The sequence below is a fragment of the Capricornis sumatraensis genome, chromosome 8 (assembly GCF_032405125.1).
Source record: "Capricornis sumatraensis isolate serow.1 chromosome 8, serow.2, whole genome shotgun sequence".
Classification (NCBI taxonomy): Eukaryota; Metazoa; Chordata; class Mammalia; order Artiodactyla; family Bovidae; genus Capricornis; species Capricornis sumatraensis.
In genome coordinates, this window is record NC_091076.1 from 97150722 (window position 1) to 97173465 (window position 22744).

Genomic DNA, 22744 nt, shown 5'->3' on the forward strand with positions numbered 1-22744 from the left:
ACTAGAATTTTTGCTTGCCCCAGGTGGTGGTGAATCCAGAACAGTTGGTGAAGAGACTCTTAATTGGGTGGGGTGTTAACCCATGTTTATCCTTCCTTCACCCATTCATTGTACCTTTTGCTTTTAAAGCACCAAAGGTAAAAGAAAATTTGGCCAATTAAATAGGAAAAGGAATTGGGGCTTTGCCTGAAAGGACATCATTTGAGAAGTCAATTTTTTTTCCCCAACTTCATTAAAGCTATAAAATATGCCTAGTTAATCTGAGAGCTGCCATTGTCTAAAAATGCATCCAGACTTAACTGGATGGGTGGTTGCAGAACAGGAGCTATTTAGGATTAGAAAGTCATTGTGCTTTTAAGCAAATTGCATGCTGTTTACGAATTGTTGGGCAGTTAATCTGGATCGTTTCCATTCCATTGCAAGCAGAAGACGGCCCTTTCTGCCTGGCTATCCCAACTTCCACGTCAGTTCCCCAGAGGAATCAAGTTTGTCCTACAGATGTTGGCTCTAATGGAGATGAGCCTGAGGGACTCTAAACTTCCGGCTGCGTTTATCCCCTCTCTGGATACTATTGAGTCGCTCCTGCCTGAAGCAGAGGACGGGTCTTTGCTTCAAAGGCAGCTAAAGAGTGAATTATTTACCAAATTGCACAAAGGGGAGGATTTATCAAGCCCCCCCCCCCTTTTTCCCCCAGAGAGGACAACCACAGAACTAGAAAACTTTATTACTCTCTTTCTCGGCAGTAAATTATGCCATTCAGATGCATTTGAAAGCTTCCCTTCATGCTCTGTATTGAGTCATAAAACTTGATACCTGGGGCCAAATGCCTTTATCTTCCTGGAAGGGTGACGAAGGTGAAAGGGCAGCCATTCTAAGCCAGTGCCACACAAAGGCATTGAGTGGGCAGAATGCGTGGGCAGTGGAGACCCTTACTCTGCCTACTTCACACCTCTTCAACCTGATGTTCTCCGAAATGAATCTGATCACTAGCAGAAGATCATCAAACCCTCCAAAACCTGAATGAGCCACATGAAAAACACTGGGCTGTCGTCAGACCACCTATCTGATTGTTGTCCTTGGTGTGATGCTAGACTTAAAAAAGCTTGTGAATTTCAAAATAGAAAACTGTCACTCACCTTTTAGATTTTGTGAATTTCAATAAACCTGCCACTCACCTGGAGGGGGTTTGCTGGGGCCCGCTTTCTCTAATTTCTTGGGAGTCATGGTACTCTTATGTTTCTGCTTGACTGAGGTTTGGTCAATTGCCGGAAGTCTAGAATCGATCTTACAAGCAGAACTTGCGGCAGATAATCTTGGTTCGGCTTGAGCATCCTCATCACCAGAACTCTACCGAAAATGAAGGATCAGATCTGAGTATCAGTGATCAATAGGTCCTCTTTGCTGGGCAGAGGAAAAAGAGACAAGCCAAATGCAGCAACCTCTCAGCAGAGACATCGGAGTGTCCTGCCAGCTCAATGTGCCCTTTTCACTAGTCAGATTTTCATGGACTGGGTGTAGCAATTTAGAAATAATAACAAAGTTAATGAGTCTATTTGGTATGACATTATGAAAAGAATGAATTCCTGACCCTTAAGTAATTGGATGACCAGTAAACAGCTCATGTTAAAAGCTGCATATGAAAGCATCCATGCATTTAAACTTCTTGATATTTGTTATTTGAACTACTCCAGAGTGGGTGAGGAAGAACCATTCCTTACGTTAATCATATAGTTGACAATGAAAAGGAAATTTAGAGACGTGTGTTGGGACTGAATAAATAAGACCTCATTTAATACTCTGAGTTATCGGGTGTAACAAAGACAGATTAATCTTTTAAGAAAGACTCTACTTGTCAGTCTTCTGCAAAGAAGTCAGTATAAATCTATGCATGGACAAATCATGACTCACGTGGTGTCAGAATATCTTAACACAGCCTTACAGATGCAGTGAAATCTGTCTGCAGTGCAGGAGACCTGGGTTTGATCCCTGGGTTGGGAAGATCCCCTGGAGAAAGGAATGGCTACCCACTCCAATATTCTTGCCTGAGAATTCCATGGACAGAGGAGCCTGGCGGGCTATAGTCCAAGGGATGGCAAGAGAATTGGACACGACTGAGCAATTATCATACTTTGCCACACTTAGAGTGAAAACAACATACATAATTAGGAGAAACTTGGTCTTGAAGGTGATTTAAGTCCTGCCTTACGGTCTTAGGTCCTGGTGTTCATATGATTTGCTAGGTGATGTGCTCCATGGCAAATAAAACCAAAGGACTGCCTCCCCTCCTCCCAGGGAAAGGGTCACTGAATACTCCTGCATTGCACAATGGTCTGTACTGGCAAGTCCTCTGAAAACGTATTCCTCTGTTGACACAGAGTGCTAAATTAATGCCCCCCACGCCTCTCCAGTGGTGCCACTTTGTATTGATCTTGCTCCCTGTTCTCGCTGACAGTTGTGGCATTTTCATTTCAACCCACCTGACTCAGGAAAATACTCAGGAATTATTGGGTGCAACGTGAGACAAACTCAGCTCTCAGAAAAGTCCCCCACCTGTCAGTCTTCTATAGGGAAGTCAGTACAAATCTACAGGTGGACAGATCATTCTTCTCTGGATTATAAATCATGTTTGGTAACTTAGAGCCTGGCGACAGCCTTCCAACAAATAATTATTGTTTCTCTCTGCATTTTCAGAAAACAGACCACCCTCAGATAAAGGGACGAGAAGAAGGAAAGGACATAATGAGTTGCTTGTTCTCCCTTTTCCCTTGTGAATCTGGAATTTAGTAGAAGTCCTTGATGATGATTCTGAAATGTCAAAGATGAAACATGAGGTCATTTCTGGGCATGAGATAGGCTTCCCATTCTCAGAGAAGGAAATGTGGGCAGATTTTAATAACGGTGCCTAAGACGGTCATAGGCAAGAGGAACATCAGTGAGCATGTGACCAAACTTCCACACACTTACATTAGTGAATGGAGAAGCCTGCTCACACATCTATTTTCAGCCAGTGGAAAGGTAGGAAAGATGTTCTGGGCTAAGACGACCAATATCCATGGTTACAGCATCAAGAGCAGTTAATAGTGTCCACTGCTACTGATGGGTCTCTCCCCATCACCCTCAGCCAGAATGAGAATTTTTGCTTGCCCCAGGTGGTGGTAAATCCAGAGGAGTTGGTGAAGAGACTCTTAATTGGGTGGGGTGTTAAGCCATGTTTATCCTTCCTTCACCCTTTCATTTGTACCAAACGTGAAAGAAAGTTTGGCCAATTAAACCATGCCTAAAAGAGTTGGACACAACTTAGCAATTAAGCAACAAACAACAAGAAAATTATGTTTGGAATCATGCACTTGCCTTTCAAATACATCTTTCTCTGGTTCCTGGTTCTATCAACCTGACTTCCAGTTGTGAATCCCTCTTTTTTTTTTTTTTTAACTTTTTATTTTACATTGGAATATAGCTGATAGTTTCAGGTGGACAGCAAAGGAACTCAGTCATACATATTACGAGTATGATAATCACTCTTAGGTCCAGAAATTACAGCTGAAAGTGAGTGTTTTGTCAGCTGGAAACTAAATCCACAATGGAAAGAACTAGAATACTTATAAATGCACTACAGGGGGTCTTTTCCTGCTTGCTCCATTGACTCATCTTAAGCCAATCACTTCAATATTTTGTGTCCTCATTTGGGTCTTGTCACGTACTCAGCCATTCTCATGCATCCTCTCTCCTGAAAGCCCATTTCATTATCCAAGGAGGGTGAGCCTTGGGTGAAAGAAGTTGTAGTAACTCATTCTGGCAATAAAATGTAATATTAATATATAAGACTCTGTAGCCCAGCATCCTGGGAGTGAATCTTCGCTGTTACACATAGTGACTGTGTGACATAGTGTTAGTTTTAGGTAGTTCATCTCTTTGCCTCTCAGGTTTTCTCATCTGTGAACAACAGTGCCTTCCTTTAGGTGGTTCTGTGAGGATGAAATGAGTTAGGATATGTTTGTTGCACTTAGAACACTGCCAGGCGCTGAGGAAGTGCCGTGTAAGCGTTGGCTTTTGAAATTAGCCGTTCATGTTAAGCCGTTTAAACAATTAACTAGCTAACTACTGAACATTAACTGCTTGCTGTTGAAACCAAAACCATAAGCCCCTCTGAGAAATTCTAGTGGGTTTTCATGTATTTCAAAGAGCAATGGACAGCAAGGTGGGGCAAGTCCTACACTCGACTCTTGATTTCTTCCAAAGGCTGTATAATTTATGATTGTGACATAAGTAGCCAGTTGACATTTATCTAGCCTTAAGGAAAATATGGTACAATTTCCCTTTCAGACAATAAAGCTCTAATGGAAAATATTTAACATTTAAAGATTATCAGATGATAATAATTAAATTATACTGATTTAAAGCTGATTTTAAAACAGTGTCTCCTCCTCTTGCAAGTTTAAAGAGCAATTACAATTTTCATTTCTTCTCCCTTATGTTCCTATGTTGAAATGTCACATGGAGGTGGAGGCAACACCACATTGCTATTCCTTTAAGAGGAAGGAAACTAGCTCTGTCTTTCAAAATCAAAGCCTGAAACATGAAACACAAACAAACAAAACTGGAAAGCCTAGACTATATAATACATGTGCAGACATTAGATTCTCTCTTGGTAGTCTGAACAGAGTCCTAAGAGAGCCATGTTAACTAAAGAAACTATTATTGAAATTAATTTGTATATAGGGTATTAGGATTTTTGTAATTAACATTTTTCAAAGATTCCCCAGCTTGCTCTTTGGGCATTGTCCATAATAAAGTTAAGAGCTAGAATCTCTCAAAAGTTCAGAAAGGGGCTTCCCTGGTGATCAGTGGCTAAGATGCCATGCTCCCAATGCTAGGGGCCTGGGTTCAATCCCTGGTCAGAGAACTAGAGCTCACATGCTGCAACTAAGACCCATCACAGCCAAATACATAAATAATACAAAAAAATTTAATCAAACCAATTAAAAAAAAGAAAAGTTCAGAGAAAAACTCATACAGGAAAAAGACGGAATTTACCTTAGGGTATGTATGTGGCGCTGGGCACTGAAGTAGGATTTTGAAACATTATAATGGTTCTGGTTAGACCTTCTGGAAGGTGGAGACCCAAGAATTGGGAAGTGGGATACATTTTCCCAGGGATGTGAGAGTGACTAGATCTTTAGACAAGGACCTACTGATGTTGAGTCTGAAACGGCAGGGTGACATTGAACAGAGATGATCAGAAGGGCAGGGAGACAGAAGTCGTCAGGAACAGAAAGGATCAAGTCATTTTCCAGCTCTTGCCTGATGGCTCATTTCCAAGACCTAAGGAGCTGGTTCTCAACTGGTATGCCGCCTCCTCCCTCCCTCCCTCCCGTTGCTGAATTCTGACTGGTGTGTGCAAATCCCACTGCAGCCACGTGTCACGTGATGGATGGAAGGCTGAGCTGAGCGGATCTTATGACCTAGTGTAGAGATCAGGACATGACTTGCTGTGAATAAGAAAACAGGCAAAGAGCAGTGTCAGGCTGGTGCCAGAGAAAGCCAGTGTGCTTGTTAAATTTGAAATAAAGCATTCTCATGAGATGGTGAAAGAGAAGGATCAAGGTTGTGAAACCTGACACTCAAACAGTAACGACACGGGAAGGGTGGCCAGGGGACTGTGGGTGCAAACGTGTGCCTTCCGAGTGTTGTCCTCAAAGTCCACGTTCCTACTGTGCCTCAAACACAAAAACTGCCTTTGAAAATTGAGGGCAGCTTGCATAAATATAGCACTGGCCAAGAAGTGCATTCCGGTTTTTCTATTACGTCATATGGGAAACCCCAGATGAACTTTTTGGCCAACCCAATAGCATTCAGGACAGGATGGGTACCTTTATGAGTTCAAGAAATATAAAGTTAGCAGGTTCTATGCAGTCTCATAAAGCTGGCTAAATGTTTTCTTTTCCGGGGTGGGGGTGGGGTGGGCAGAAAACTGTCAGGGCAGCAATCCCTGGGTTGCGAAGATCCCCTGGAGAAGGGAATAGCAACTCACTTCAGTATTCTTTCCTGGAAAATCTCATGGACAGAGGACCCCAGTGGGCTATAGTCCATGGGGTCGTAAGAGTCGGACACGACTTAATAGCTAAACCACCACCAAAGGCAGCAAAGTTCTTCCCATGTGCAAGACGATTTTGAAATTGCTTACCAGGATTGTAAACTTGAACAACAGTAAAGAACAGATTAGTAATTTTGCGGGAGTGGGATTTGGACTTGGATACCACTCACCTAAATCCCACCGCTTCTTCACCCCGTTTGTGTCTCCCACCTGAAGACGTGGCTGCCAGGTGGGGTTGGATGAGATCAGACTCAGCAGGAGAAGCTTTTGGGAGTCAGCTGGGCTGTCATGTACCTGAATTTCATGAGCCGTTGTCTCTACCAATGACAGCTATAGAGAAAATGCTCCTGTCTGCCATCTTTTCTCTGATTCTCATGCTAGCAAGTTGGAATGGGGTTAACGTCCTCAAAATCTTTGATCACCTTTGGGGCTGCTGTCTGAAGGAGAGGCATTGTGGGTCTTTAGTAGAACCTGCTTCTTATTTACGAGACATCCCCCTGGGGAAGGGCCTCTGGCTGAAAGCTTTGCAAGCTACTGAAATGGCAAACATGACCTGTTTTATGACACTTGCTAGTATTCCTTAAACCCAACTGAATCCCTCATGTGCTTCAGAAATCATGGTTGGTTTACATGGGTGGTAACCATACATGTTCATGCTTGGGGGACAAGCAAATGTAGCATTTTCTGAGATGGAGTTCTGTGTGGTGGGCAGTGAGTGAGGAAGTGGCATGTGGCCAGGAAATTGTTGGATTTTAAAAATTTGAACACTCCGGTATAGTGTTGTGTAGCACACTGAGACTGCCCTCTGTGAGAGGAGCATCTGAAGAACGTGAAAGATGGCCTTTAAGTGGAGGTCATCCATGAAAATACCTCCTACTCGAAACAATAAGTCATAAAACACCTAATTGAAAAGCATCATATGTACCTACTGTGTCTTCAGCCCTCACATACAAGTAAGGCGCTTGCAGTGTGGGCGTGCTCAGTCATGTCCAGCTCTTTGCAACTCCATGGACTGCCAGGCTCTTCAGCCCATGGGATCTCCCAGGCAAGAATACTGGAGTAGGTTGCTATTTCCTCCTCCAGGGGATCTTCCCAACCCAGGGACTGAACCTGCATCTCTTCCATCTCTTGCATTGGCCGGTGGGTTCTTTCCCACTGCTCCATTTGGGAAGCCTATGCTCGCAATGGGAGAGGCGCAATACTAGCCATACTAGCGAAACTATGTTTACTTAAGTATAAATTGGGTGGTACCGATTCTAAATTTCAGAGGCATTCGCAGCAAAAAAAGAAAAAAACGAGAAGCTAAGGGATGCTTCATGGAGGAGGTGGTATTTTCTAGGTGGTATTTGCTATGAAAGACTGATAGGAACCGGCTTTGGCTGGAATCAGCACAGAAGCCAAGGTGTGGATGGAGTGACACACAAGGTGTGATTCTCAGTGAGGCACGTGGCCAGAACGGAGGGCGTGGGGAAGGGAGGTAAGAAATACAGCTGGCTGGCACAGTCCCCCACACATCGTGGGGGTCTCTGAGATTCAAGCAAAGGATGGAGAATCAATGCATTGGAGAATAGGGTCCAACTGAAGGTTTCTGAGTTGAAAGCTGTCATTTTAATGTGGTATTTGTGGTCTTTAAGATTAGCTTGTATGTTTCTTTCAGGGAGGAAAAAAATGAAGCATCCAGCCAATTTGCCAGTGAAATGATGTTTTTGTAGTTTCAATGGCTTATTTTCATAAAATGTAAGTCTTTTCTTTATTGCAAGAAAAATGCATGTTCATAATGGAAAACTAAAGACAAAGAGAGAAATTTTAAAGCATTCAAAGCTCCATTAACCTTGGAATAAAAACTGCAAATCGCTTGGTCTGTGTTGTTTCAGAGCCCTTTTTAATGACTCTGTTGGAGACTGCTAGCTTTCTACTGAAATCCCTGCTCAAGCGATGAGAGCCGCAGCTGGGATGTGCCGCCCACCCCAAACTCAGTGACTCAGTTTCCCCTGCAACAAGGTGTTGCCCTGGGAGGAAAGGCTCCCTGATGGGGTGGGAGCGGGAGTGATGTGTACAGCCTGCTTCAGACATCATCTCTGGCCCTGCACCTCAGCTGGAAAGGCATGTGTTAAACAGAAACATCACAGGCCTGAATCCCTGTGAGTCCTAGTGGAGGAGAGATGCCTTCTGATCTGGTTCAGCCACCCTGGGCCATCATATGTGTAAGAGAAAAACCTCTGTCTTGACTGAGTCGTCACATTTTTGGTCCCTTTGTTATAGCAGCTAACATTACCCTACACATATGTTTATGTATCCGCATAAATGTTTCTTTTCACAGAAATAGAACTGAACCATACTTTACATTGTCACTTAACAATACATTGTATCCATAGATACCTTTCTACAATTTTTTCAACCTTATTTTTAAAAATTTCAGATCTATGGAGAAGTTGAAAGAATAATAGAAATAACATCCATTACCCTTCTCCTTGCCAATTTGCTTTCTCTCTCTATATATATATATATAATTAATATATATATTCTTTTTCTAAACAATTTAAAAGTGACTGGACTTCATGATACTCTTACCCCTAAATACTTCAACATGCATCTCCTATCAAAATAGCCGTTCTCCTACAAAGCCACAATACTGTTATCCGACCCAAGAGAATTTAACAGCTTCATAACATCACCTAATATGTAGAGCATATTTGAACCGAACTGTCACCAGAGTGCCTGTTTCGATCTACCGTCCAGTGAAGATACGACAGTTGCATGCACTTGCTATGTCTCTCTAGTTCTCGGCCCTTTTTGCCTTTCCGTGATTTTTACTGTTTGAAAAGTCTCAGCCTCATAGAAGGTTGTGTGTTTTGGATTTGCAAGCTTTCTCATAATAAAATTGGGGGTTAATCATTTTGGGTAAGAATATTGCACAGGTGGTGGTATCCATCACCTCAGCACAAAACAACACTGTTTGGTCTCTAGGGTAAGGAGCTGACTGCTAGGTGTCTGACTGTTAGATTTTTTCTATATTATTTTTTAATATAAAAGTGCACGTTTCCCTTTTGTAATTAGTAGGTAATCTATGGGATGATTCTTTGACACTAAATAGCCTATTAATTACACATTTTATTCAATAATTTTAGCATCTTTTGATGTGCTTTGACTGAATTGATAGTTATATCATAGTAGCAAAATGATGATTTTCCTATCATTTCGTCTACAATTATTAGCTGGTATTCTTCTCTAAAGAACTTTCCTTTCCTCCCTTCTTGTTTGTTTACTTGTTTGTGTTTACTTGCTTGTTATCATCATTGTGGTCTCACGGGCATATTTTATTTAATTATCTCATCACATTTTTTGAGGCTCAAGAAGTGGTGAATGGGAATTCATTCTAGTCTGCTGTTGACTTGAGTCCCTGAGCACTTCTTCGCTTTCTGGTACAGTAAAATTTCATAGCCTAACCTTGTACTTTACCTGGCTCAGACCTAGAATCAGTTGTTTTCCCAGTAAGCTCTAGCTCCTTCTAGTTTAGAGAGCTATTTAGAAATCAATATCTGCTTGCTATGTGCATTTATTGCAAATAGAGAGACAGTGTTCCTAAGTCTTTTCACTGGAATTAATTAGAAATATGTATTTAAAAAATCATAAGCTCATAGAAATATTTCAAGTTAAAATTAAATATTTTATGGGGTTTTCCCTTCCTTTCTTTTATTTTCTCTCTCATATTTAAAATCTTTCTTCCTCAGTTATATTAAAACATTTATTAATTTTTTACTCTGCAATACACATGAAATAATTTCAGAATCACAATACAAATGTTACTCTAACAAACCCACTGAGTAAAGTTTATTCTTTCTTAACAGCTCTCTCTGTCGTTATAATATATTCACATTGTATGGCTCTGTCATAATTATTTCTGTTGGTCATTTAGGTTGCTTCCAACTTCTTCTGTGGTAAATGATGCTATGATGAATATTCTTATATATTTATGCACATCATCAATTATTTCTTTATTCCTGAATTGGGAATTTATATTGGTAGATTAACAGTATCACAAAGATTTACAAATTTTCGTTCCCAAACTGTCCTCCAGAAATGATGTATTAATTTACATTTCCAGATGTACATGCCAGATTCTACAAGTATTCTCCAACTACATATTATCTTTTAGAAAGAGTCTTTGTCATCTTGGGAAAATACTGTAATTTGTAACTTGTATGTAATTTTAATTTAATTATTGAGTAGGTTCATTTATTTTAGCTCATTTGTTTAGAATCTATATTCCACCTATTTCTAAAAAGGGTCTGAAATGACTTAAAAGCTAAACTGAAAAGAGTGTAAAAAAATGGGAAAAGGCAAAACTAATTTATGGTGAAAACATGCAGAATAGTGGTTGCCTCTGAGAGGGATGGGGCGGGAATTGACTGGGAAGGGGCATGGGATAATGGAAACTCAGTGGGGGTCAGGTTATATGGTTACAAGCATTTATCAAAACTCATGAAATACTACTCTTAATATCTGTATAAGTCACTGGAGGTAATTTTTACCTCTAAAATTTAAAAATAGGAAAAAAATAGAACAAATCAAATCACAAAAACCGTAAACAAATATTCAACTCTAGCTAACGATGTATGTCGGAGAAGGCAATGGCACCCCACTCCAGCACTCTTGCCTGGAAAATCCCATGGATGGAGGAGCCTGGTGGGCCGCAATCCATGGGGTCGCTAAGAGTCGGACACGACTGAGCGACTTTACTTTCATGCATTGGAGAAGGAAATGGCAACCCACTCCAAGTGTTCTTGCCTGGAGAATCCCAGGGACGGGGGAGCCTGGTGGGCTGCCATCTACGGGGTCGCACAGAGTTGGACACGACTGAAGCGACTCAGCAGCAGCAGCAGCAATGATGTATGTATGTGTTTAGTCGTTCAGTCGTGTCTGACTCTTTGTGACCCCATAGACGGCAGCCCACCAGGCTCTTCTGTCCATGGAACTCTCCAGGCAAGAATACTGGAGTGGGTTGCCATTCCCTTCTCCAGAATGATGTATTGGGTTGGCCAAAAAGTTCGTTTGGGTTTTTCCATAACATCTTACGCTGAAGTTTTTTCCAGGGGGAAGTAGGTAGAGCACTGATGTTTGCAACTTACTTTGAAATGCACCAGAACACAAGATGGCTCAATGGATGGATAAGGGGCTAGATACGTGATAAAGCAAGTACAGCAAAGTGTCAACACTGTAGTATCTAGGTGGTGGGGATGTGGATATTCATAGTACACTTCTGTCAGCTTTTCCGTATGTTTAGAAGCTCTTGGTAAAATGCTGGAGGGAAAGGGAGAGTGGCGCTATAGATGGAGAAGTACAGGTGTTTTCAGGGCAGCTGGGATAAACGAGGTACTTTGGGAAAATGCTGCTGGTCTTCTAACGTATGGTTCATCATAGACATTCGTTTCTTTAGATTAAAAAATCTTGGCCGGGACTTCTTTGGTGGTCCAGTGGTTAAGAATCTACCTTCCAAGTCAGGGGACACAAGTTCAATCCCTGGTCTGGGCAGATTCCACAGGCCACAGAGCAACTAAGCCCGCACCCTGCAACTACAGAAGTCCGTGAGTATGCCACAATGAAGGATCCCTCACGACGCAACAAAGATCAGTAAGTTAGACCCGACACAGCCAAATAAATAAATAAATATTAAAAAACAACCTTTGTCTTCATAATATCATCAGGTAACAATGAGAGATCAGTGATCAACTCAGTAAAGTCAATGTAAGATAAATTTTACAAGAAATATCTTACACTTGGTGCTTTAGGATGAGCATACAGTTACACTAACAGGGACCCTCTGATGGAAAAGGCAACATAGCTACTTATGTCGGGACTATGAGAAGAAGGACTCAAAGACTGCCCTTACAGAGCTGATGGGGACTTCCCTGGTGGTCCAGTGGTTATGACTCTACATTTCTACCGCAGGGGTCATGAGTTCGATCCCTGGTTGGTGAACTAAGATCTTACATGCTGTGTGGTGCAGCCAGGAGGGAAAAAAAAGAACAAAGGGCCAGGCTGGGAACTTTAGCACTGGGCCTGCTGATGGGCAACCAGAGTGAAGTGGATTACATTGTGAATAGGAAGTGCATCTTATTTTATGCATTTCAAAATATTATTGTGAGAAGAAGAGGCAAAGAAGTCATCATTATTGCCTAAGAAGCCTGTGACAGAAAACCAGGATTTACTCCCAGGTGTAGAGTGAGAAGAGAAGCAAGCCTGGAGGAATCCCAGGACTGGAGAAAGGAGGAGCAGGAGAAGCCAGGAGAGAATCAGGAGACTGTGGCTTCGTAGAAGCTCAGGGACACCGCATTTCAAGGAGTGTGGAGTGGCCAGGTGAGTCAGAGCTGCCGAGAGGTCGAGCACAGTGAGGACCACAGGAGGCCTTCTGCACCATAGACGTGGGAGGCATCTGACCAAGAGCCATTTCTGTGGAACGATGTGCGTGGCAGCCAGGTTGGAGTGGGTTGCATTGTGAGTAAGAGGTGGGGAAACGGAGTCAATCAGAGTAAATGATTCTTCTAAGAACCTTGACTGTGAGGGAGAAGAAATAAGCGGAGGGGATGTGGACTCAAGCAAGGTCTGTTCTGCTAAAGTTTTAGACAGGAGAGCTTAGTGTTAGTTGCTCGGTTGTGTCCAACTCTTTGTGACCCCCCCTGGACTGTAGCCCTCCAGGCTCCTCTGTTCATGGGATTTCCCAGGCAAGAATACTGGAGTGGGTTGCCATTTCCTTCTCCAGAGGATCTTCCTGACCCAGGGATCGAACCCAGGTCTCCCACATTGCAGGCAGATTCTTTACCATCTGAGCCACCAGGGAAGCCCCGAGAGCTTAGGTCATGATTAAACACAGATGGGAAGGCTCTGGTACAGAGTTGGGAGGTGCAGGAATGGAAGTGAGGAGAGAGCTAGGAGGTGGGCTCCGGAGCAGAGGTGGAGACGTTGATGACTGGATGGCAACGAGGGGAGGGCGGTGCAGTTTTCAGCAGCCTGGGTACAGACCCAGAGACCATGGATGAGCAGGATTTTGCCAGAGAGGCATGGAAACAAAACAAAGGGCAAGGCAACGTTAAGAGGGTCAAACACAGAACACAGCCTGCTTGGGAGGGAAGTGTAGCCCAGAGTGGGCAATAAGAGGGCAGAGGGAGACGAACCAGTGAGCCAGAGGTCCCCATGGGAAGAAGGGCCACAGTAGAAGTGGTTGAGCAGACGAGCAGGAAGGCTGGTGGTGATCAGTAATTTTTAGAGATGGAGAACTTTATCTGATGATGCCGACTAGGATGTGGTGTTGGGGAGGGTAGCAGAGAGGGATGGAGGGGGACCTTTAAGATGCTTGGGGACCTGAGGAGGCAGGGTGTGGCTAGATCACCCAGGTAGATGCTGAACTCATCTAGGCCAGGGGTCCCCCACCTCTGGACCACAGACCGGTACCTCCTGTCCGATCAGCGGTGGCATCAGGTTAGTAATAAAGTGCACAATAAATGTAATGTGCTTGAATCATCCCCAAACCATCCCCTGCCCCCTGGTCTGTGGAAAAACGGTCTTCCATGAAACCGGTCCCTGGTGCCAGAAAGGTTGGGGACTGCTGATCCACGCTTGCGACCAGAGTTCAGGAGAGGAAGGGAGCCACGGCCGGTCCTCACTGAAGAGGGGAGAGTGGCCAGGAGACAACAAGGATGACGGCAGGAGGGAATGGTGGAATGAAGCAGCACAAGCCCCAGCGGAGCCAGGGGAGCGGTGGTCTGAGAGCAGCGTCAGGGAGCAAGAAGGACACCCTCCTGCCTCCTGATCCTGAGGAAGGGCTGTGGGGGGATGTGAACACCACCACCCCCTCCGCCAGGGGGCGCTCTGGTGCTCATTTCCTGTGCTGCGGGGAGACTGGCCTGCTTACCTGCTCCCCAGTGTGCCTCTCTTTGACTCCGGCTGTCCCTTCTGCCTGTAACCTCTGCCCTACCTTGGTTCCCCACCCCCGACTCCCAGCTCCCCAGCACCTGCCCGTGTCTTGATATCCAACTGAAAATCAGCATCTCCAGGAAGGTTTCCCAGGTTTCCCTTGCCTTCTTATCACACTCATCAGATACTATCTTGACCTACAGGCATTCGTGTGATGTCTTATTTTACCAACACTATGAACTACCCGAGGGTGGGAGCGAGGCACAGTTTACTCATCACTATCGCCCCATACCACCCAACACAGTGTCTTGGACACCAGTGATTTATAATTCTGTAAAAAGAAAGCAATGTAACAGTAAAACAAAAGGAGGTTTTAGGATGAAACGCTATAATTACAAATTATACTTAATGCAGTTATGCCTCTGAATAATCACATCTTGCAACTGAAAATTTTTAAAATTTTGATATCTGAATTTTAATAGGTTTTTAACAAGTTTTTTGGTTTTAAAAAGCAGTTGAAATCTTTTTTTTTTAAGTAGGGGATTTTAATAAGAGGTTGCAAATGGAAACACACAGCACTACATAAAATGTGAAAAGAGCCACTTTATTATAATCTTCGCTCATGCAATTTCTGAGCTGCTCAGTCCAATTAACGCGGGGAACTCTTGGGGTCAGATGTCAGCAAGGCTCGGTACCGTGGATTTCACTGAGTGGGGATAACCAATTGGTGTTTGTCTGACCTGGCCGCATGGCAGAGTCATCCTGTGGAAGGATTGACCCTAGGCTATCCTGCTTATCTGTTGAAAAGGCAGGATGATGCTCTGGAAGCAGCTGCAATTTAAACTGACAGTTGCCCCATTTTCCTGCCATGCCCTATTTTAAGATTACCTAGTGGAGCTCAGGCAAAGCACAGAAACAAAAAAGAAATGAGGCCCTGCTGGTTCTGCCGGGATGCAGTTATTCGCCCGTGCCATTGCTGCTCTGAAAGGTCTGTGGGTCCTGGCTGTGTCCACAGAGGGGCCTGTGCTCCAGGTCTTCCAATTACTCTGTAATCTGATCACAACCTTGGTATCTCTAATTTTCTTGAAGAGATCTCTAGTCTTTCCCATTTTATTGTTTACCTCTATTTCTTTGCATTGATCACTGAGGAAGGCTTTCTTATCTCTCCTTGCTATTCTTTGGAACTAGGTGGCAAGAATACACAGAAGAACTATACAAAAAAGATCTTCATGACCCAGATAACCATGATGGTGTGATCACTCACCTAGAGACAGACATCCTGGAATGCAAAGTCAAGTGGGCCTTAGGAAGCATCACTATGAACAAAGCTAGTGGAGGTGATGGAATTCCAGTGGAGCTGTTTCAAATCCTAAAAGATGATGCTGTGAAAGTGCTGCATTCAATACGCCAGCAAATTTGGAAAACAGCCACAGGACTGGGAAAGTTCAATTTTCATTCGAATCCCAAAGAAAAGCAGTGCCAAAGAATGTTCAAACTACTGCACAATTACACTCATCTCACACACTAGCAAAGTAACACTCAAAATTCTCCAAGCCAGGCTTCAACAGTGTGTGAACCATGAAATTCCAGATGTACAAGCTGGATTTAGAAAAGGCAGAGGAACCAGAAATCAAATTGCCAACATCTGTTGGATCATCAAAAAAGCAAGAGAGTTCCAGAAAAATGTCTACTTCTGCTTTATTGACTATGCCAAAGCCTTTGACTGTGTGGACCACAACAAACTGTGGAAAATTCTTAAGAGATAGGAATAGCAGACCACCTGACCTGCCTCTTGAGAAACCTGTATGCAGGTCAGGAAGCAACAGTTAGATCTGGACATGGGACAACAGACTGGTTCCAAATTGGGAAAGGAGTACGTCAAGGCTGTATATTGTCACCCTGCTATTTAGCTTATATGCAGAGTACATCATGCAAAATGCCAGGCTGGAAGAGGCACAAGCTGGAATCAAGATTGTTGGGAGAAATATCAGTAACCTCAGATATGCAGATGACACCACCCTGGTGGCAGAAAGCAAGGAAGAACTAAAGAACCTCTTGGTGAAAGTGAAAGAGGAGAGTCAAAAAGTTGGTTTAAAACTCATCATTTAGAAAACTAAGATCATGGCATCCAGTCCCATCACTTCATGGCAAATAGATGGGGAAACAATGGAAACAGTGACAGACTTTATTTTTTGGGCTCCTAAATCACTGCAGATGGTGACTGCAGCCATGAAATCAAAAGACGTTTGCTCTTTGGGAGAAAAGTTATGACCAACCTAGAAGCTTATTAAAAAGCAGAGACATTACTTTGTCAACAAAGGTCCATCTAGTCAAAGCTATGGTTTTTCCAGTGGTCATGGATGTGAGAGTTGGACTATGAAGAAAGCTGAGTGCTGAAGAATTGATGCTTTTGAACTGTGGTGTTGGAGAAGACTCTTGAGAGTCCCTTGGACTGCAAGGAGATCCAACCAGTCCATCCTAAAGGAAATCAGTCCTGAATATTCATTGGAAGGACTGATGGTAAAGCTGAAACTCCGATACTTTGGCCACCTGATGAGAAAAACTGACTCATTTGAAAAGACCCTGATGCTGGGAAAGATTGAAGGCAGGAGGAGAAGGGGAAGACAGAGAATAAGATGGTTGGATGGCATCACCGACTCAATGGACATGAGTTTGAGTAAGCTCCAGGAGTTGGTGATGGACAGGGAAGCCTGGCGTGCTACAGTCTATTGAGTTGCAAAGAGTCGGAGATGACTGAGTGATTGAACTGAACTGATCTCAAAGAAAACCTCTGGTTCAGCCTGGTGAGTTACCTGGTGAAATGTTCAATTACACCAAGATGATCTCTTATAAAATATGAGTGAGTCCTGGGTCAACTTTGGGCTAGTCTGAGTTTCCTCTGTCCACAGAGAACTGCTTGTGTGTTTGTGTGTGTGTGTGTGTGTGTCAGTAGGAAAGAAAGATGCTTTCATCTGAAAAGCCGGCCGTCTGAGGCAATGGTGGACTCATGTCCAGAGGTCAGCTCCAAAGATTCTGCTCAGTCATGAGTTTTTTTTTTTTTTTAACTTTTAACTTTTGTATTGGAATATAGCCGATTAACAGTGTTGGGGTAGTTTCAGGTGCACAGTAAAGGGACTCAGCCACACACATACTAGTATCCATTCTCCCCCAAGGGGCTTCCCAGGTGGCTCAGCAGTAAAGAATCTGCCTGCCAATGCAGGAGATTTGGGTTTCATCCCTGGGTTGGGAAGACCCCCTGGAGAAGGGCATGGCAACCCACTCTAGTACTCTTGCCTGGCTCAGCCCATGGACAGAGGAGCCTGGTGGGCTACAGTCCTCGGGATCACAAAGAGTCAGACACGACTGAGCACACAGAGCCAGCAGCAGCACTCTCCCCCAAACCTCCCTCCCATCCTGGCTGCCCCATAATACTGAGCAGACTTCCCTGTGCTGAACGGTAGGAGAGAGCTTCTTCTGTCTCTATATTCTTGCCCACCTGGGATTAAAGGAACCCACCGAGAGCTTTAAAGCTGCCACCTGTCCCTTGGCGGAGTGGTGAGCCAGGCTCTCTGTAGCTGGTTAGTCTGGTCATCAGCAGTGAGGTTGTTTCCAGATGGCTGATGGCAGTTTCAATCTTCAGAGCCAGACTGGCCCTTGTTCACTGCTTGTCTCACCAAACCACCCTCCTCTGGATGATTTCAAGCCAGGCTGGGGATTGCTCACCACCCTGGTAACAGTACCCGCTTTCTTCTCTTGCTCAGGGGAGGGATCCTGCTCCGGCTGCATCACTATGACTTCAACATGAGCATATTCCTAAAATGGTCTTGCGACTGTCAGTCTTCAAGCATTCATGGAGTGCTTAGCATGTGGTGGGCACTGGAAATGGAGTAACCACGAGGGCCTGCTCCTGAGTGACCCCCAGCCTGAGGAGGAGACAGACACATGTTCTAAGGTGGGCTTGAGCCTGGAGAGTGGTATGGGGACACAGTGAAGGAACGAAAACAAAACCACTGGACCCCCCAGTAGCTGCTCGGAAGCTCTTCCCAAAGGAGGTGCTTGCAGAGTTGAGAGTCAGGCCACCAATGGCCTTGAGGGCCATCAGGGCCATCAAACACTTTGCTAAGGTGTTTGAACTTGATCCCAAGACAATGGGGAACCGCTAGAGAACTTTTTTAAAAAAACATTTATTTATTTGGCTGCACTCGGTCTTAGTAGCAGCACACGGGACCTTTAGTTGCGGCATGTAGGACCTAGTTCCCTGACCAGGGATGGAACCTGGGCCCCCTGCATTGGGAGCTCAGAGTCTTAGCCACTGGCCCACCAGGGAAGTCCCCACTAAAGAACTTTTAATAGCAGAGCGACACAATCTAATTTGCTTTTAGAAGGATCATTCTTACTGCTGCCTAGGACACTGGCCAGAAGGGTTGAGGTGAAGGTGAAATGACCAGGAAAATGGCTCCTACAATAATCCAGGCAAAAAGAAAAAAGGACAGAGCTGTGTAAAGGGAGGTGCTGGTGGACAGATCTCAAGACAGAGGAAGGTAAGACAGTCCAGCTCTGGTGTCTGACAGCTGTCAGATGTGAGGAGAGGGAGGAGGAGTCTAAGGGTCTCCAGAATTCTCCTGGGCCGAAAGAAGTTCAGGCAAAACAAACTCAAGCGAAGATTCTCACAGGTGTGCACCCGGCAAACCGTGGGCTGCGCATTCCATCGCCCTGACGTCCATGTCGGGTTCCAGAGGCGGGGCGGAGGTGTGTTGTCACTCAGGGGCACCTGGAGGGCGCGGAATCTGTGCTAGAGTCAAGGTGGCGGCAGAACAACACCTGGCCAGGTGTTAGGGATGACTCACAGCCTCCCAGGGTGGGGCAGTTGGAACCTGTGTGTGTGTGTGTGTGTGTGTGTGTGTGTGTGTGTGTGTGTGTGTGTGTGACCTGCCTCAGCCACACACAGCCCCCAGGGCCAGAAGGATGGGAGGCCCAGCCCAAGGGGAGTCTGGCAACACACAAGTAGAAGTTAGAGAAAATCAAAAGAATGAGTCACAGAACACATATGCCATGTGCTAAGCTGGCTGCTTCTGTGACACCCCCAAGGGTGTTGGGTAGGTTGACACTGACAGATTAATGGAGAAGAAACAACTCCCTGAGAGCCGTTTGAAAGAGGAGAGGCTCAAGGTTTTCACAGGCAGGAGAGGCTGAAGAGAAAGGTAGTGAAAGGAGGCATGCAAATATACCCAGGCTGGAGGAAAACCCAAATGCAAAGCAAGCCAGCTGACTCATCATCCGAGAGCGAACGTTTGCAAGGAGCTGTCACGGGCAAAGCACTGTAGTTTGGATTATGCAGGGCTGATTTCTGGGAAACAAAACTCCTTCCTGGCCCACGAGATCTTGTCTTATCTTTTGGACTTGACTGTGATCTGGAGCACTTTCGTAGTGTTTCAGTGGTAAAGAACCCACCTGCAGTGCCGGAGACACAGGTTTGAACCTTGGATCAGGAAGATCCCCTGGAGAAGGAAATGGGAACCCACTGCAGTGTTTTTGCCTGGAAATCCCACAGACAGAGGAGCCGGGCAGGCTATAGTCCATGGGGTCAGACACAATTTAGCAACTAAACAACAACATAATCTGGAGCCGTGCTGTTCCATAGGATTTCTGCAAGTGGCTACTGAACCTGGAACTTCATTCACAATTTTATTTTAATTAATTCATATAGTCTCGCGTGGCTTATGTCCACTGTATTAAATGGCACAGTTTTATGTTTTTGCTGCCTTCATGTATGAACACACATTCTGACTTTTTAAGCCACTGCAGATTACTCGAAGAGGCTTTACTTTTCATTTCAACCTCTCAAGTTTGTGTGGATGATCATGAACAAAACAATTAAAAATGTTTGTGTTGGGGAGCCGCCTCCACACTTGAGTCTACCTTGCCTTCTGGAAGGCTCAGGTGATCTCGCGGAGGTAAACATCCTGCTGAGCCAGGCCTGGGGCAGAGCCAGCTGCTGCTGGAGTCAGGTTCACCGCCGCCCTCCAGTGTCATGTTGGGTCCTTGTGACGTGGGAGCTAGACATCGAGCTGCTCAGTTGCTGATGCTGGGAGGATGATAATCCTATTCCTGTTAGCGAAGGGTGCTCTTGAAAAGCTGAGGGCTGGTCACCTTCTTTGCCGATACTGTAAATACTGTACTCTGTGTCTTCAATCCTTGACGTTTGTGCTTTTGGAAATTCCCAGCTGGCACGGATGCAGGGTCTTAGAAGACGAGAAGGGTCCATGATGACTTTCTCCATTGAAGGTTCCCGTCCCCCAGTCAGTTTCACCATTTCTGTGGGGAGATCAGGGCTCCTGACCCTTCTCTGTGAAGTCTTGAGAGGGCAAAATATCCTGGTGTCCCTGTCATCACAGCAGGCTCCTCTGGGCCATCAGTGTCCTGGGGACACTCTTTCCTGTTTATACTGAGAGACTGCTTTGCTTTATATATATATATATATATATTTTTTTTTTTTTTGACGTGGATCATTTTAAAAGTCTTTATTGAATTTGTTACAATATTGTTTCTGTTTTATGGCTTGGCTTTTTGATGGCAAGAAATGAGGAATCTTAGCTCCGCTTCCAGGGACTCAACCTGCACTCCCTTTATGGAAGCACAGTCTTAACCACTGGACCACCACAAAAGCCCGTGCTTTGCCCTTTAATCTGCTAAATCATCCAAGGTCTCATTGGTTCTGTGGAGCTGCTATTTATTTCCCTGTTAAATTCTAATTTGATTAAACAGCTCAGACGGTTGTAGGTAACTTCGCAAAGGGTCTAAAATTAAGTTGCTACATTAGGTTGGCTTTTAGACATGTTGCCTGGGACCAGGCTGAGGGGAAAGAAGGCACTCTAGAAGCCTCAGGAGCTGCTCCTCCATAGATAAGTGTTGGAGCATCATTTGCAGAAATAGCTGGACACCAAGGCAATTTATAATGAATCTAATGTTAGTATGACACTTGAGAGGCTCACTCATTCTTACAGTGATCCCATGAGATAATAGCATAATAATGAGGATCTCCTTGATGGGAAATTGAAGTACTTAGAAGTAAAGTGCTTTGTCTGAATTTGCACTGTAATGAGGGGCAGAGCTGGCCCTCGATGGTAAGTGTTCTTTGTACTGCGTCACGTCACTAACTTAAATGTATTTAGGAGGAGCCACTTTATTTATTTAATTTTTTGGTAATTTTTAAAACCTGAAGTGTAGTTGATTTACAGTGTTGCATTAATTTCGGCTGCACAGCAAAGCGATTCAGTTATACACGTACAGACCTTCTCTTTTATATTCTTTTCCATTATGGTTTATCACAGTATATTGAATATAGTTCACTGTTTTATACAGCAAGACCTTGTTGTTTATCCCTTCCATATATAATGGCTTACACCTGCTAGCCCCAACCTCCCCCTCCATCCCTCCCCCAAACCTCTTCCCGTTGGCAACCGTAAGTCTGTTCTTTATGTGCGGGAGTCTGTTTCTGTTTCATAGGTAAGTTCATTTGTGTCATCTTTTAGATCCCACATATAGATGATATCATATGGTATTTGTCTTTCTCTTTCTGACTTTATTTAGTATGACAGTCTCTAATTGTATCCATGCTACTGCAAGGGGCACTATTTTATTTTAATGGCTGAGTAGTATTCCATCGTATATATGTACCACATCATTTTTATCCATCCGTTGGTGGATATTTAGGTTATTTCCATATTGTGGCTCTTGTGAATAGTGCTGCTATGAGCATAGGTGTGCATGTGTATTTTTGAACTACAATTTTGTCTGGATAAATGCCCAGGAGTGGGATTGCTGGATCATGTGGTTATTCTATTTTTAGTTTTCTAGGGAACCTCCATGTCATTTTCCACAGTGGCTACACCGACTTCCATTCCCACCCACAGTGTAGAAGGGTTCCCTTTTCTAGAAGGTGCTGCTTTAAAGACCACCTCAGCACAGGCTTGCCGATGATTGCTTTATCTTGGATTTAGATTGAACACCGTCTCTGCATAACCAGTGGTTAAAGCCTCAGGAGTAAGGAGGCTGGGCCATAAGGGAAGGGCTGCCATGTTAACTGCATATTTGGGGATCTGACCACCCCCCCAGGCAGGTACTTGGAAATGATTTCTTGATACTGTAGCTATCACTTCATGGCAAATGCCTCACTTATTCCAGGCCCATCAGCATTCTGATGGCCTGAGAGTGGGTTAAGGAATGAACAAGTAATGGAAATTGTAATACAAGTGTCAAAATGAGGTGGTGGCATGCCTTACCTCATGACTGTACAGTCGGAAAAATTTCCACGGATTAAGCCATCCACTCTCACACAACCTACTGAATCGGGGAATGAACTTGCCTTCTCCAATCAGAGGTAAATCCTCCCCTCGATTTTTCAGCCATAGCCATCTACACAAAGATATTACTCAGGCGAGTGTTCTCCTAAGGAAGAGAGCTTGGATTGGGTTTACGCTACCTCATTGGACTGTATCTTTCTCCTGCCCCTTTCTTTGCTTTTTTTTTCTCTTTTAACAATATTTGTTACATTCTTCTTCTCTTTAAAAAATATTTGTTATATACTTATTAAAAATAATTGTATTTCTTTATTTTTGGCTCTGCTGGGTCTCCGTTGCTGCTCGGGCTTTTCTCCAGGCCGTGGCGAGCAGGGGCCACGCTTCGCTGCAGTGCCCGGGCTTCTCATTGTGGTGGCTTCTCTACTTGTGGTGGCTTCTC

At 44.2% G+C, this 22744-nt stretch overlaps 1 protein-coding gene across 1 annotated transcript in view; it reads right to left on the reverse strand.

The window, feature by feature from the left end:
- MARCHF10 (membrane associated ring-CH-type finger 10) overlaps positions 1-22744 on the reverse strand; it is an 89797-nt gene that overhangs the window by 47123 nt on the left and 19930 nt on the right. The window contains exon 3 of the mRNA XM_068978969.1: positions 1176-1347. Within this exon, the coding sequence (XP_068835070.1) occupies positions 1176-1347 (172 nt within the window). The remainder of the gene's footprint in view (positions 1-1175; positions 1348-22744) is intronic.